Source organism: Lissotriton vulgaris, unplaced genomic scaffold, assembly GCF_964263255.1.
Source record: "Lissotriton vulgaris unplaced genomic scaffold, aLisVul1.2 SCAFFOLD_3893, whole genome shotgun sequence".
NCBI lineage: Eukaryota > Metazoa > Chordata > Amphibia > Caudata > Salamandridae > Lissotriton > Lissotriton vulgaris.
In genome coordinates, this window is record NW_028253768.1 from 44,840 (window position 1) to 62,330 (window position 17,491).

The 17,491-nt window shown below is 49.8% G+C and overlaps 1 protein-coding gene across 1 annotated transcript in view; it reads left to right on the forward strand.

Moving 5' to 3' along the window:
* Nucleotides 1-8,152: 8,152 nt before the first annotated feature.
* The window catches only part of LOC147660772 (vomeronasal type-2 receptor 116-like), a 29,149-nt gene continuing 19,810 nt past the window's right edge, over nucleotides 8,153-17,491 (forward strand). The window contains exon 1 of the mRNA XM_086951477.1: nucleotides 8,153-8,336. Within this exon, the coding sequence (XP_086807603.1) occupies nucleotides 8,153-8,336 (184 nt within the window). The remainder of the gene's footprint in view (nucleotides 8,337-17,491) is intronic.

Genomic DNA, 17,491 nt, shown 5'->3' on the forward strand with positions numbered 1-17,491 from the left:
AAGGGGTGTATCCACCCCCTTCCTGGGTCCCACCCATAGGAGGGGACCTAGCAGGATGTCCAGCCCACCAGATTCGAATAAGAGTGGGAGCAGTGCCAATGCAACTCAGATTATCCTGAAGAAACATAAGAAACAAAACTCTGGACCCTTTGACATCCTACTCAACGTAGAAGACTGAAGAATCTCCCTTGTGGTCAAGGAGTGACCACCCTGTGCAAACAGGTACAATCCAGCACCTCGACCCTTGCTTTGTTGCAATTCCCGCTGGAACTCGAGCAACAGAGATCGACGAGATCAAGCTTGCCTGCCTTCCTCCAGCCCGATCCACAGTCCCTGCAGAGCTGAGACCCGTGGAGGTGACCGGAAGCGTGGGGCACGCCATCTTGAAAAAGCCACGAGACGCTGACCGTGCAGCCCACTAGTGACCCTCGAAGCTGTACACCAGGGTTTGAGAAGCCCCAACCATGAGCTACACTTGCACCAAAGCTACCCCCTCCACACTCGACGAGTGCTGCGTGGGGCCCTTCTGCTTGTGTTGGCTCAACGCGTTGGCCCGGTCACTTGCCAGCTGGCTTGTGGCCCCTGTGCCAACGAAACCCCCAAACCGACTTGCTTTTCTGGTTCCTCCAGATCTGCACCAGCTCCTGTGAAAAGGAGCCCCCATTCTGACCCTCCTTGTCTGAGTGAGAAGCAATCTCCCGGTTCGGCGTGGATTGCTTTTGCCAAGTGCTGTTTGCTGCAATATTGAAGCCGACGGTGCTGACGGCGAGAGCCTGCATGGGACAGATCGTGACCTGCTCCTGGACGTCGCAGATCCCCCAGAGCCCATGTGACAGCGGAGAGAAGCCTCTCGACAACCATCTGATTGCGCCCGACATTGCCTGGTTCCGTCCTGGTTCAACCCTGGTCACTTCTGAGTGACCCAGACTCTGTCCCCTCTGCTTTCAGATTCATCTCGACTTTGATCCACCCTTGGATCACACCAGACACTTCTGCTTCCCATCGCCTGCAGCTTCTTCATCTCCAAGAACCAAGAGTCTGCGTGTCAAAACCCGACGCCACTTCGACCCTGTGCACCCACTTCCTGTGGGTGAGGTAACATTGCAACGCCAGTGTGCTCACGTTGGTACACACCTCTAGGGTCTGTGTCTTAAGTTTTGTTCCTCTAGGTTCAGCAGAAGTATCTTTAAACTAACGTTGTGTAACTTTTACGCACCATTGACATTGCATTGATGCAAGCTGCACTTTACGTGCTGCACCCGAGTCCTGCGGGCTTCTCCTGACTTCAGCATTGCTAGTCCTGACTGCTCCCAGCAATTCTCTAGGCCCTAGGCCTAACCACTGTTCGATTGGTATCTCTTATACCACTTTTTTGATATATGGTTTGAGTGGCCACCCGCCCTCATCCATAATTGTGCAACTTTATATGTTATACTGTGCTTTTGATTTAACGCTTGTGCCCCTTTGCTCATAAAGAGTACTGGGGATTAATTTAGAAATAAACACATATATTTTTATAATATATACTTGTGTGGTGTCCTTTCATTTGGTATTACAGGATTGTATGTGGTAAAGCAGCTCGCTTAACACAACCTCTTAAGTTAAGCCTTTAAGGCTGCTTAGTCCATGCTACCCCTAGGATAGCTTGTCTAACAAGGTTGACTTACAACCAGACATCATAAGGGATTGTTTGGACTGATACAAGGTGGTTCCAGAATTGGAAACACCACATATCAGGCCAACTTCTCACATTGGTGCGCAGCGGTGCGGATTTGAGCTTGCTGTTGTTTTACCATTGCAATCTTTATATCAAATTGAAAGATCACATCAAGTACCTTAGGTACATATAAATCAAAAGCTTAGCATATTAAGTTCTACTGAACTTAGTAGTTGTAGATTAAAGGGATTAGCACACCCTGACTATAACTCAGTAGCAAGGTACAGTAGGAAAACACTTAGTGTAGGTAAGTGCACCACTTACACCTCACTAGCAGTCATGTCTGACACAGGTGGAGCCTCAGGCTCTGCTCCTGTAGCAGTTGACCCTACCAAGGCAACTTTCAGATATGACAACCTTAGCCACAAAGACTTGGGTGCCTTGTGCAAAGCAAGGGGGCTAAAGAAGGGCAAAGGCCCTACCATTCCTTCCCTGATAGCTAGCCTGGAAAAGGATGACTTAGATAAGGTGAGTCAGGCTCCCTTAGATTCAGGAGAGGGGGTGAACTCCCCTGAGAATGAGAATCTTCCAGAAGAAGAAGAGGAGGAGGAAGAGGAAGAAGAAGGCTCAGAGATAGAGGAGCCTGAGAATCAGGATCAGAGGGTGACCCAGGTACAGATTGGCAGGCTTAACCAGGCCAATCTAGACCTACATGGGAGTGGAGAGGGCCAGCACCCCCCAGATCCCATAACTTAATTCTCCCAGGCAACAGGAGGGTGAGATATCCATCAGGGGACTCTCATGTTTCTAGTGTCTCAAGAGAATCTCAAAGGGGAATGACTTCCCCCCAGAGGAAAGAGCATAGGGCCAGGATGAGGGCTGTCCAACTCCAAATAGAGAGGGAAGAGATAGCCTTGGCTCAAGCTAAACTTGCTTTAGCAAGAGAAAGAAAATTGTGTGGCTTAGATGCCACTGGTGGCAGCAAAATTCCTAAAGATAAAGACAGGAGCTATGATAATAGAAACCTGACAAAAATTGTGCCCCCCTACAAGGAAGGGGATGACATCCACAAATGGATGACTGCTCTTGAGAGAGCCTGCATGGTACAGCAGGTTCCGGAGGATCAGTGGGCAGCAATTTTATGGTACTCCTTTTCAGAGAAAGGGAGGGATAGGCTCCTCACAGTTAGACCTGAGGATGCCAAAAAAAATACTCTGTCCTGAAGAGTGCTCTTATTGAAGGGTTTGGCCTAACCACTGAGCAATACAGGTTGTTGTTCAGAGACACCCAAAAAGCACAGACTCGGGGCTGGACTGATTTTGTTGATTGTGCCACTAAGGCTCTGGAGGGTTGGTTGCTGGGAAGTAAAGTTACAGACTATACAGGATTGTACAATCTTATAATGAGAGAGCAGATCCTTAATAACTGTCAGAACCAGCTGTTGCATCAATACCTTATTGACTCTGATCTGACCTCTCCCCAAGAATTGGGAAAGAAGGCGGACAAATGGGTCAGAACAAGGATTAAGCAGAAACCCCAGAACCATGGTGACCAGAAGAAAACAGACCAGATGGGTGGGAATCAGAAAGATAAAGAAAAGGACCAGAAGGCTTCAGGCCCCCAAACTAGTAATAAGGAGGGTGGATCCCAAAATGACAAAAAGAAAAAGAAGAATGATGGCCCAAAGAAACCTTGGTGTAATACCTGCAAATCAGTTTCACACTGGGGCAGTGAATGCACTAAGAACAATCCAGTTCCTACCACTGCAGCTCCTAAAGCACCTGCCCCCCCTAGTACAGTCAGCAGTAGTAATGCACAACCTAAGGGGTTAGTAGGGTTAACCTTGGGTACTGAGGTGGAATCTGGCCTAGTCAGAATCCCCACACAGGCAGTTCTCCTATATGATGTGGACTTATCTTTGACCACTGCAGTGAGCCCCAGTAACCTTGGCAAATATAGGCAGACTCCCTTAATCAATGAGAAACTGGCTCAGGCCTACAGGGACATTTGTGCCAGTGTCACTATGGTGACACCAGACTTTGTGGACCCTGGTCAGATTGTACTAGGTGAAAGTTACCTAGTGACCAATGCAAGCATCTCCACTACTTCACATAGTGTGGCTGTTGTGAACTTCTCCTGGGGAGGGGTAAATGGCCTAAAGAAAGTTGTTGTGAGTGCAGACCTCCCAGTAGACTGTCTGTTAGGCAATGATCTTGAAAGCTCAGTTTGGTCAGAAGTGGAGTACAGGACTCATGCAGAAATGCTAGGGATTTCAGCTCATGTCCTTGCAGTGACAAGGTCTCAGGCTAAGAAGTGCCTTCCTGAACCAGTGGTGGATCTTGAAACATTAGACCAACCACTGCCCAAGAGAAGGAGCAAGAGGGTTAAGGCTGTGCCTTCCCACTTGCCCCAGGTGGAGGATCAAGTTTCACAGGAAACTGATTCTGCAGTCCAAGAGGAGACTGTCTCTGAGGAGCTTGAACCTGATGAGGTTGAGTTTCTGGGGACAGGGGGGCCCTCAAGGGCAGACCTGGGGCAGGCCCAATTATATTGCCCATCACTTGAACCCCTCAGACAGCAAGCTGCTGCTGAGGCTGCAGGGAATGCTCAAGGTGCCCATAAAGTTTATTGGGATGATGGACTTCTTTACTCAGAGGCTAGAGACCCCAAGCCTGGTGCCACCAGGAGGTTGGTTATACCTTTGAAGTTTAGGGGTTTCCTTCTCACCTTGGCTCATGATATTCCCCTTGCAGGACACTTAGGCCAGAATAAGACTTGGGACAGGCTTGTTCCACACTTTCACTGGCCTCACATGTCAGAAAATGTCAAGGAGTTTTGTCGCACCTGTGTCACTTGCCAAGCTAGTGGTAAGTCAGGTGGCACAACAAAGGCCCCCCTGATACCACTACCTGTGGTGGGGGTACCCTTTGAAAGAGTTGGAATATATATTGTGGGTCCCATGGATCCTCAAACAGCACCTGGGCACAGATTTATACTGGTGGTAGTGGATCATGCCACCAGGTACCCAGAGACAATTCCCCTGAGGACCACCACAGCACCTGTGGTGGCAAAAGCCCTCATTGCTGTTTTCTCAAGAGTGGACTTACCAAAGGAGGTTCTTTCAGACAGAGGTACCAACTTTATGTCTGGATACTTAAAAGCAATGTGGAAAGAGTGTGGAGTAAACTATAAGTTTACCACACCCTACCATCCACAGTGCAATGGGCTTGTTGAAAGGTTCAACAAGACCCTAAAGGGAATGATAAAAGGTCTACCAGAGAAGCTTAGGCAGAAATGGGACATCCTTTTACCCTGCTTGCTCTTTGCTTACAGAGAGGTCCCACAGAAGGGGGTTGGCTACAGCCCTTTTGAACTTTTGTTTGGCCACCCTGTGAGGGGTCTACTGTGTTTGGTGAAGGAAGGATGGGAGTTACCTCTTAAAAAGCCTTAGCTAGATATTGTGGACTATGTACTTGGTCTCCGCTCCAGGATGGCTGAATACATGGAGAGAGCATCCAAAAACCTGGAGGCCAGCCAAGAATTACAGAAAGCTTGGCATGACCAAAAGGCTGTACTGGTTGAGTTCCATCCAGGGCAGAAGGTGTGGGTGTTGGACCCAGTGGGCCCAGCAGCACTCCAGGACAAATGGACTGGACCCTACCCTATCATTGAGAAAAAGGGAGAAGTCACCTATGTGGTTGACTTTGGCACCCCTAGGAGCCCCCACAGGGTGCTCCATGTAAACTGTTTGAAAACATTTGTTGACAGTGAGGACATGAGTCTCCTCATGGCCACAGATGGGTATCAGGAGGAAGAAAGTGACCCTCTCCCAGACTTGCTTTCCCAGAACCCTGATGATGGTTCAGTTGATGGAGTAGCCTTGGCAGGCAGCCTCACTGAGCAGCAACAGGTGGACTACAGACAGGTGTTGCAGGCCCACAGACATATGTTTTCACTCACACCCAGTCAAACTAACTGGTGCACCCATGAGGTGGACACTGATGACAGTCTGCCTGTGAAGAATAAGATCTACAGGCAACCTGAACATGTCAGGGATTGTATAAAGGCTGAGGTGCAAAAGATGTTGGAGCTTGGAGTGATTGAGCCATCAGAGAGCCCATGGGCCAGCCCAGTGGTCCTTGTGCCAAAACCTCATACCAAAGATGGAAAGAGAGAAATGAGGTTTTGTGTGGACTACAGAGGTCTAAATGCTGTCACTAGGACAGATGCACATCCCATTCCAAGAGCAGATGAGCTCATTGATAAATTGGCTTCTGCCAAGTTTCTGAGCACATTTGATTTGACAGCTGGCTACTGGCAAATCAGACTAGCTGAAGAGTCAAAAGCCAAAACAGCATTCTCTACCCTTAGTGGACATTATCAGTTTGTGGTAATGCCCTTTTGGTTTGAAGAATGCACCTGCCACCTTCCAAAGGTTGGTGAATCAAGTCCTTGCTGGGTTGGATGCCTTTTGCACAGCATATCTAGATGATATTGCTGTCTTTAGCTCCACCTGGGAGGATCACCTGATCCACCTAAAGATGGTTCTGGAGGCCCTGCAAAAGGCAGGCCTGACTATCAAGGCTACCAAGTGCCAGATAGGGCAGAGCAAGGTAGTAGGTGGGGGTCAGGTTTAACCATTGGAGAGCAAGATCCAAACCATACAGGACTGGGCTCCTCCAACTACCCAGACACAAGTCAGAGCCTTCCTGGGCCTGACTGGGTATTACAGAAAATGTGTAAAGAACTATGGGTCCATTGTGACACCATTGAATGACTTAACATCCAAGAAGATGCCCAAAAAGGTTCAGTGGACAGTTAGCTGTCAAAAGGCATTTGATGACCTGAAGAAGGCCATGTGCTCTGCACCTATCCTGAAGAGTCCTGACTACTCCAAACAGTTCATTGTACAGACAGATGCTTCTGAGTTGGGGGTGGGAGCTGTGCTTTCACAACTTAATCAAGATAGTCAAGACCAGCCCATTGCTTTTATTAGCAGAAGGCTGACCCCCAGGGAGAAACGTTGGTCAGCTATTGAGAGGGAGGCCTTTGCTGTGGTTTGGGCCCTGAAGAAGTTGAGGCTATACTTGTTTGGTACTCACTTCCTAATTCAGACAGACCATAAGCCCCTCTTGTGGCTAAATCAGATGAAGGGTGAAAATCCCAAACTGCTAAGGTGATCCATTTCCCTACAGGGGATGGACTTTACAGTGGAGCACCGCCCAGGGCCTGACCATGGTAATGCCGATGGTCTCTCCAGGTACTTCCACTTAGAACATGAAGACTTATCTGGTCAAGGTTGAGTTTAATGTCCCTGCGTTTGGGGTGGGGGGTTGTGTAGGAGAGTAGGGTCTGCTATCCTATGGTCACCCCAATTTTTGCTTTTTGCTTCACTGGTTTTCGACTTACTGAGGCTGTGGGCCTGCTAATCAGACCCCCAGCCTGCTGTTCTCTCTCTAAATTTGTAATACATGTGCTATAGGTACATACCACAATTGGAAATGGACTCCTTGTCATCCCCTGTACCATGCACTATAGGTGCTCAGAGCATAGGTGCCACCAAGGCCTACCAGGGGCTGAAGCATAGCTTGTGCCACCCCTGGCTGGTTCCTAAATTGACACAACTGGCTGATCACTCAGCTGGGGCAAGTGGGTGTAATCACCCCTTGCTTAGATATAGTATACACTCTGCGGGGTATAGGACGCTCAATTGTGAGTTGTACCCTTCCCCCAATACACCCACTAGCGGGCCCCTTTCACTGTGCGTGTGGAAGGTGGTCTTTGGATCCCCCTACCCTGAGCTCACACGAAAATCCGGCGGTTTCCCTTAGTAGAAACCTCGCCGAGCACTCCCTTCGCATCTTCAGCCTGAACGCCAGGTCTCTGGTGCTGCATTATCAGGCCGTGTTTGACCTGATACAGGAAGAGGCCCCGGACATCGTAGCCATCACCGAGACGTGGTTGAAGGATGACGATGCGGCCATTATCAACTTGGCTTTTCCCTCTGATTTTTTGGTTTTTACCCTTAATCGATCTACCAGGGGAGGGGGTATTGCGTTGGCCTTGCGACCTGGCCTTACTGGTAGTTGGTCTGGTCTGACCATTGCGGGATGTGAAAGTGCGGTGTTTAAAATCTCGGTCACCCCACAGTTCACACTCTCGGGGATGGTGGTTTATCGCCCCCCTGGGAGTGATGTGGCGTTTAGAGCGGCCCTCCCCGACATGGTTAGCTCCTTGGCAGTAGGCTGCCCCAATTTTTCGATCTTGGGAGACCTCAACTTACACTTTGAGAACCTCACCTCCCCCTCGGTTAGCGGTATTCTCGCTGACCTGGAGGCCCTTCAACTGGTGCAATTGGTCCGACAGCCTACTCATACAGGCGGCCATACCTTAGATCCTTTTTTCACTAATTTGGCAGACGCTGCTGTCTCCGCCGTCACACCTCTTGGCTGGACGGACCACTCTTTGGTTTCCATCTGTACCCCTTTGCCGGGAATGATTGTCGTTCCCCCGGCTAAGCTGGTTATTAGGCGGCAATGGAGTAAACTACGGCTGGAGGACTTACACCGTGCCCTCGCCGAGGAGCCTTTAGATCTTCCACTGCTGGTGGACTCAGGTTACGAGAAGTTCTGCTCCTGGATTTCCAAGGCGCTTGACGCCCTTATTCCACTTACCGCTTGTAAAGTCAGCTCCAGGGACTCCAGCCCGTGGTACGATGGCGCCCTACGTTCACTCAAGGGTAGTTGTAGGCAAGCAGAGAGGGCTTGGCGGAAGGCGTACGATACCGGGAAAAAGGCTATCTATCTCGCCTCCGTCAAAGTTTACCATCGGGCTGTTTGCCAAGCTCGGGCAGCTTACTATGCTACTGAATTCGGCAACAGCTCTAACCCCTCTAAAACCATCTTTAAAGTGATGAAGGATCTCCTGGCAAAGCGCGCCTGTACTACTACGACTGGCTCCACCACTCACTGTGAGGCTCTTGCTTGTTTCTTTTTGGAAAAGGTCCAAAACATCTATCGGACGTTCCCTTGTACAGAGCCTCCAGTTGAGACCCCGATCAACATCTTTGGTGATTCCACCCTGCACGTGCTGCCCCCGCTGACACCTGAGGGGTTTGACCTTCTGGCTCTGCAGGTCAAATCAGGGTCCCCCGCTGATCCACTTACTGCGACTCTCTTTAGGGAGCCGTCGTTTGTGGGACGGGCCGTGGTTCATTCCCTGATTAACATCTCTTTGGAATCAGGCACGGTACCTGCTAGCTGGAAGCGGGCAGTGGTTTCTCCCATTTTGAAGAAGCCGTCTCTGGATCCAGATAAGCCTGAAAACTATCGGCCCATCTCCTTACTCCCGTGGCCGACTAAAGTGTTGGAGGCCCATGTCAACAAAGCTCTTTCGGCTCACCTTATCCATGCTAACATCTTGGATCCCACCCAGAATGGGTTCCGTGCTGGACACAGCACGGAGACCGCCCTCCTCTCCATGGCTGAACACCTTCGCACGGTGATGGATGCGGGCCAGACAGCAGCGCTCGTCTTATTGGACTTGAGCGCTGCGTTTGATACTGTCTCGCATCCTATCCTGTTGCATCGCCTGGAGGAGATTGGGCTGGGTGGACCTGCCCTCCAGTGGTTCCGGTCTTTTCTAGACGATCGTTTCTTTAGCGTTGCTGTCCCACCGTTCCAGTCCCAATTCCATCCTTTGAAACAGGGGGTGCCGCAAGGATCCTCGCTGAGTCCCACGTTGTTTAATATCTACATGAGACCGCTGGCTGAGGTCGTCAAGCAATGGGGCATGACTATGGTCTCATATGCTGACGATACTCAGCTAGCGGTTACGATCAGCGGGGATGCGGACCGGGATGCCCCCAGGTTTCAGAGTGGACTTAGGGCGGTGGCGAGCTGGATGAAGAACAACTGTCTCCAGCTCAACGCTAAGAAAACAGAGATCATGATCGTAGGCAAGAGATCGGAGCTTTGGGGGGACAGATGGTGGTCCACGGAGCTGGGGCCGGCCCCCCTCCCGGTCACGGAATTAAAGAACTTAGGAGTATGGATGGATCCTTCCCTCAGCTACGTTGGCCATACGAAGAAAATTGCGGCCTGTTGCTTTGGTATCATACGGTCGCTTCGCCCGGTTTTGAAGTTCTTTGACCATCGCACCAGGCAGCTGATAGTCCAGGCTACTGTGTTATCCCGCCTGGACTATGCCAGCTCTCTTCTGGTAGGGTCCAACGTGGCTGAGGTTACCCGCCTCCAACGCGTTCAGAACGCTGGGGCGAGAGCCATTGTTGGCCTTCCCCGTACTTGCTCTGCCTCCAGCACTTTGAGATCACTGCACTGGTTGCCTATCAAGGCCAGAATTCAGTTTAAAGTGCTGTGTATGGCGTTCAAGATTTTGAAGGGAGCAGGTCCCCCCATTCTTGCGGACCTTCTGTCATGGTATGTGCCTACTCGGCCCCTGAGATCCTTGGGTCATGCACTTACTGTGGTTCCCCGATACAGGCTGTGTCGGGTTGGCGGCCGTTCCTTCCGGGTCAGAGCAGCCGAGCTCTGGAACTCCCTTCCTGTAGAGTTGCGACTGTTAGATGATCTGCTAGTCTTTCGTAAAGCCTTGAAAACCGTTTTGTTTTAATAAATTCACTTTTCTCCCTTCTGTTCTGTTTCCTGTGGTGTTGCATTTTTACCTGCCATGCGCCTGGACGCCCCTTAGCTGGGGCAGCAGTGCGCATTACAAATGTATGTAACATAACATAACATAACATAACATAAACCTATATCTGGACACATATAAACCTGTGAGTCACTCCTATGGAAGGCCTTATCAATCCTGGAGGCAGAGTGCGTGGTTTAATGTGGAGCTCTGGCATGAGCTGAGCCTGTCTGCAGCTGTCGGGAACAACTCCCTAAGCTGATCCGGGATAATGCCATACCATATACTATTAAGTGCCTTATAATCCTCGCGGTTATATAGCAACTTTGGTTTGGCTTTATCAATACATGTCGTGTAAGGTGTCATAAGAATTGGAATACTACCCCCTCGCCAGTTCTGGTGACGGGGGTAGCATTCCACCCTTCTAGAGGGAGAAGACATGTTACTTTACTGAAACGCGGTTGATTTTAAAAGAGCCTCAGATCCACAAAATGGATGCCTTTGCCACAGACACGGGTCTGGCCTCCTGCTGCTGACCGAAACTCAGCAAATGGTGGCCTGGACAAAGGGTTTCCTGTCGCAGGGCGGTGTTACACCACCCCAGACAGGAGATAGTGGATTGTAGCAGGGAGGTTTCAAAGAAACCAGACACTGCCTGGGGAGCACAAGGCTGCCCCTTGCATAATCCGGCCAAACCGGTTCTGGGGCACACCAGCCCCAGTCCCAGCGCGGCCTTGATCAAAGGAAAGGGGTGTATCCACCCCCTTCCTGGGTCCCACCCATAGGAGGGGACCTAGCAGGATGTCCAGCCCACCAGATTCGAATAAGAGTGGGAGCAGTGCCAATGCAACTCAGATTATCCTGAAGAAAAATAAGAAACAAAACTCTGGACCCTTCGACATCCTACTCAACGTAGAAGACTGAAGAATCTCCCTTGTGGTCAAGGAGTGACCACCCTGTGCAAACAGGTACCATCCAGCACCTAGACCCTTGCTTTGTTGCAGTTCCCGCCGGAACTCAAGCGACAGAGATCGACGAGATCAAGCTTGCCTGCCTTCCTCCAGCTCGATCCACAGTCCTTGCAGAGCTGAGACCCATGGACGCGACCGGAAGTGTGGGCCACGCCATCTTGAAAAGGCCACGAAACGCTGACCGTGCAGCCCACGAGTGACCCTCGAAGCTGTACACTGGGGTTTGAGAAGCCCCAACCTTGCGCTACACTTGCACCAAAGCTACCCCCTCCACACTCGACGAGTGCTGCGTGGGGCCCTTCTGCTTGTGTTGGCTCAACGCATTGGCCCGGTCACTTGCCAGCTGGCTTGTGGCCCCTGTGCCAACAAAAACCCAAAACCGACTTGCTTTTCTGGTTGCTCCAGATCTGCACCAGCTCCTGTAAAAAGGAGCCCCCACTCTGACCCTCCTGGTCTGAGTGAGAAGCAATCTCCTGGTTCCGCGTGGATTGCTTTTGCCAAGTGCTGTTTGCTGCAATCTTGAAGCCGACAGTGCTGACGGCGAGAGCCTCCATGGGACAGATTATGACCTGCTCCTGGACTTCGCAGATGCCCCAGAGCCCACGTGACAGCGGAGAGAAGCCTCTCAACAACCATCTGATTGCGCCCAACATTGCCTGGTTCCGTCCTGGTTCCACCCTGGTCACTGCTGAGTGACCCAGACTCTGTCCCCTCTGTTATCAGATTCATCTCGACTTCGATCCACCCTTGGATCACACCGGACACTTCTGCTTCCCATCGCCTGCAGCTTCTTCAGCTCCAAGCACCAAGAGCCTGCGTGTCAAAACCCGACGCCACTTCGACCCTGTGCACCCACTTCCTGTGGGTGAGGTAACATTGCAACGCCGGTGTGCCCACGTTGGTACACACCTCTAGGGTCTGTGTCTTAAGTTTTGTTCCTCTAGGTTCAGCGGAAGTATCTTTAAACTAACTTTGTGTAACTTTTATGCACCATTGACATTGCATTGGTGCAAGCGGCACTTTAGGTGCTGCACCCGAGTCCTGCGGGCTTCTCCCGACTTCAGTATTGCTAGTCCTGACTGCTCCCAGCGATTCTATAGGCCCTAGGTCTAACCACAGTTCGATTGGTATCTCTTATACCACTTTTTTTAATATATGGTTTGAGTGGCCACCCGCCCTCATCCATAATTGTGCAACTTTATATGTTATACTGTGCTTTTGATTTAACGCTTGTGCCCCTTTGCTCATAAAGAGTACTGGGGATTAATTTAGAAATAAACACATATATTTTTATAATATATACTTGTGTGGTGTCCTTTCATTTGGTATTACAGGATTGTATGTGGTAAAGCAGCTCGCTTAACACAACCTCTTAAGTTAAGCCTTTAAGGCTGCTTAGTCCATGCTACCCCTAGGATAGCTTGTCTAACAAGGTTGACTTACAACCAGACATCATAAGGGATTGTTTGGACTGATACAAGGTGGTTCCAGAATTGGAAACACCACATATCAGGCCAACTTCTCACATTGGTGCGCAGCGGTGCGGATTTGAGCTTGCTGTTGTTTTACCATTGCAATCTTTATATCAAATTGAAAGATCACATCAAGTACCTTAGGTACATATAAATCAAAAGCTTAGCATATTAAGTTCTACTGAACTTAGTAGTTGTAGTTTAAAGGGATTAGCACACCCTGACTACAACTCACTAGCAAGGTACAGTAGGAAAACACTTAGTGTAGGTAAGTGCACCACTTACACCTCACTAGCAGTCATGTCTGACACAGGTGGAGCCTCAGGCTCTGCTCCTGTAGCAGTTGACCCTACCAAGGCAACTTCCAGATATGACAACCTTAGCCACAAAGACTTGGGTGCCTTGTGCAAAGCAAGGGGGCTAAAGAAGGGCAAAGGCCCTACCATTCCTTCCCTGATAGCTATCCTGGAAAAGGATGACTTAGATAAGGTGAGTCAGGCTCCCTTAGATTCAGGAGAGGGGGTGAACTCCCCTGAGAATGAGAATCTCCCAGAAGAAGAGGAAGAGGAGGAAGAGGAGGAAGAAGGCTCAGAGATAGAGGAGCCTGAGAATCAGGATCAGAGGGTGACCCAGGTACAGATTGGCAGGCTTAACCAGACCAATCTAGACCTACATGGGAGTGGAGAGGGCCAGCACCCCCCAGATCCCATAACTTTATTCTCCCAGGCAACAGGAGGGTGAGATCTCCATCAGGGGACTCTCATGTTTCTAGTGTCTCAAGAGAATCTCAAAGGGGAATGACTTCCCCCCAGAGGAAAGAGCATAGGGCCAGGATGAGGGCTGTCCAACTCCAGATAGAGAGGGAAGAGATAGCCTTGGCTCAAGCTAAACTTGCTTTAGCAAGAGAAAGAAAATTGTGTGGCTTAGATGCCTCTGGTGGCAGCAAAATTCCTAAAGATAAAGACAGGAGCTATGATAATAGAAACCTGACAAAAATTGTGCCCCCCTACAAGGAAGGGGATGACATCCACAAATGGATGACTGCTCTTGAGAGAGCCTGCATGGTACAGCAGGTTCCTGAGGATCAGTGGGCAGCAATTTTATGGTACTCCTTTTCTGAGAAAGGGAGGGATAGGCTCCTCACAGTTAGACCTGAGGATGCCACAAACTACTCTGTCCTGAAGAGTGCTCTTATTGAAGGGTTTGGCCTAACCACTGATCAATACAGGTTGTTGTTCAGAGACACCCAAAAAGCACAGACTCAGGGCTGGACTGATTTTGTTGATTGTGCCACTAAGGCTCTGGAGGGTTGGTTGCTGGGAAGTAAAGTTACAGACTATACAGGATTGTACAATCTTATAATGAGAGAGCAGATCCTTAATAACTGTCAGAACCAGCTGTTGCATCAATACCTTATTGACTCTGATCTGACCTCTCCCCAAGAATTGGGAAAGAAGGCGGACAAATGGGTCAGAACTATGATTAAGCAGAAACCCCAGAACCATGGTGACCAGAAGAAAACAGACCATATGGGTGGGAATCAGAAAGATAAAGAAAAGGACCAGAAGGCTTCAGGCCCCCAAACTAGTAATAAGGAGGGTGGTTCCCAAAATGACAAAAAGAAAAAGAAGAATGATGGCCCAAAGAAACCTTGGTGTAATACCTGCAAATCAGTTTCACAATGGGGCAGTGAATGCACTAAGAACAATCCAGTTCCTACCACTGCAGCTCCTAAAGCACCTGCCCCCCCTAGTGCAGTCAGCAGTAGTAGTGCACAACCTAAGGGGTTAGTAGGGTTAACCTTGGGTACTGAGGTGGAATCTGGCCTAGTCAGAATCCCCACACAGGCAGTTCTCCTATATGATGTGGACTTATCTTTGACCACTGCAGTGAGCCCCAGTAACCTTGGCAAATATAGGCAGACTCCCTTAATCAATGAGAAACTGGCTCAGGCCTACAGGGACATTTGTGCCAGTGTCACTATGGTGATACCAGACTTTGTGGGCCCTGGTCAGATTGTACTAGGTGAAAGTTACCTAGTGACCAATGCAAGCATCTCCACTACTTCACATAGTGTGGCTGTTGTGAACTTCTCCTGGGGAGGGGTAAATGGCCTAAAGAAAGTTGTTGTGAGTGCAGACCTCCCAGTAGACTGTCTGTTAGGCAATGATCTTGAAAGCTCAGTTTGGTCAGAAGTGGAGTACAGGACTCATGCAGAAATGCTAGGGATTTCAGCTCATGTCCTTGCAGTGACAAGGTCTCAGGCTAAGAAGTGCCTTCCTGAACCAGTGGTGGATCTTGAAACATTAGACCAACCACAACCCAAGAGAAGGAGCAAGAGGGTTAAGGCTGTGCCTTCCCACTTGCCCCAGGTTGAGGATCAAGTTTCACAGGAAACTGATTCTGCAGTCCAAGAGGAGACTGTCTCTGAGGAGCTTGAACCTGATGAGGTTGAGTTTCTGGGGACAGGGGGGCCCTCAAGGGCAGACCTGGGGCAGGCCCAATGAGATTGCCCTTCACTTGAACCCCTCAGACAGCAAGCTGCTGCTGAGGCTGCAGGGAATGCTCAAGGTGCCCATAAAGTTTATTGGGATGATGGACTTCTTTACTCAGAGGCTAGAGACCCCAAGCCTGGTGCCATCAGGAGGTTGGTTATACCTTTGAAGTTTAGGGGTTTCCTTCTCACCTTGGCCCATGATATTCCCCTTGCAGGACACTTAGGCCAGAATAAGACTTGGGACAGGCTTGTTCCACACTTTCACTGGCCTCACATGTCAGAAAATGTCAAGGAGTTTTGTCGCACCTGTGTCACTTGCCAAGCCAGTGGTAAGTCAGGTGGCACAACAAAGGCCCCCCTGATACCACTACCTGTGGTGGGGGTACCCTTTGAAAGAGTTGGAATAGATATTGTGGGTCCCATGGATCCTCAAACAGCACCTGGGCACAGATTTACACTGGTGGTAGTGGATCATGCCACCAGGTACCCAGAGGCAATTCCACTGAGGACCACCACAGCACCTGTGGTTGCAAAAGCCCTCATTGCTGTTTTTTCAAGAGTGGACTTCCCAAAGGAGGTTCTTTCAGACAGAGGTACCAACTTTATGTCTGGATACTTAAAAGCAATGTGGAAAGAGTGTGGAGTAAACTATAAGTTTACCACACCCTACCATCCACAGTGCAATGGGCTTGTTGAAAGGTTCAACAAGACCCTAAAGGGAATGATAAAAGGTCTACCAGAGAAGCTTAGGCAGAAATGGGACAGCCTTTTACCCTGCTTGCTCTTTGCTTACAGAGAGGTCCCACAGAAGGAGGTTGGCTACAGCCCTTTTGAACTTTTGTTTGGCCACCCTGTGAGGGGTCTACTGTGTTTGGTGAAGGAAGGATGGGAGTTACCTCTCAAAAAGCCTTAGCTAGATATTGTGGACTATGTACTTGGTCTCCGCTCCAGGATGGCTGAATACATGGAGAGAGCATCCAAAAACCTGGAGGCCAGCCAAGAATTACAGAAAGCTTGGCATGACCAAAAGGCTGTTCTGGTTGAGTTCCATCCAGGGCAGAAGGTGTGGGTGTTGGACCCAGTGGGCCCAGCAGCACTCCAGGACAAATGGACTGGACCCTACCCTATCATTGAGAAAAAGGGAGAAGTCACCTATGTGGTTGACTTTGGCACCCCTAGGAGCCCCCACAGGGTGCTCCATGTAAACCGTTTGAAAACATTTGTTGACAGTGAGGACATGAGTCTCCTCATGGCCACAGATGGGTATCAGGAGGAAGAAAGTGACCCTCTCCCAGACCTGCTTTCCCAGAACCCTGATGATGGTTCAGTTGATGGAGTAGCCTTGGCAGGCAGCCTCACTGAGCAGCAACAGGTGGACTACAGACAGGTGTTGCAGGCCCACAGACATATGTTTTCACTCACACCCAGTCAAACTAACTGGTGCACCCATGAGGTGGACACTGGTGACAGTCTGCCTGTGAAGAATAAGATCTACAGGCAACCTGACCATGTCAGGGATTGTATAAAGGCTGAGGTGCAAAAGATGTTGGAGCTTGGAGTGATTGAGCCATCAGAGAGCCCATGGGCCAGCCCAGTGGTCCTTGTGCCAAAACCTCATACCAAAGATGGAAAGAGAGAAATGAGGTTTTGTGTGGACTACAGAGGTCTAAATGCTGTCACTAGGACAGATGCACATCCCATTCCAAGAGCAGATGAGCTCATTGATAAATTGGCTTCTGCCAAGTTTCTGAGCACATTTGATTTGACAGCTGGCTACTGGCAAATCAGACTAGCTGAAGAGTCAAAAGCCAAAACAGCATTCTCTACCCTTAGTGGACATTATCAGTTTGTGGTAATGCCCTTTTGGTTTGAAGAATGCACTGCCAACTTCCAAAGGTTGGTGAATCAAGTCCTTGCTGGGTTGGATGACTTTTGCACAGCATATCTAGATGATATTGCTGTCTTTAGCTCCACCTGGGAGTATCACCTGATCCACCTGAAGAAGGTTCTGGAGGCCCTGCAAAAGGCAGGCCTGACTATCAAGGCTACCAAGTGCCAGATAGGGCAGAGCAAGGTTGTGTACCTGGGCCACTTAGTAGGTGGGGGTCAGGCTTAACCATTGGAGAGCAAGATCCAGACCATACAGGACTGGGCTCCTCCAACTACCCAGACACAAGTCAGAGCCTTCCTGGGCCTGACTGGGTATTACAGAAAATGTGTAAAGAACTATGGGTCCATTGTGACA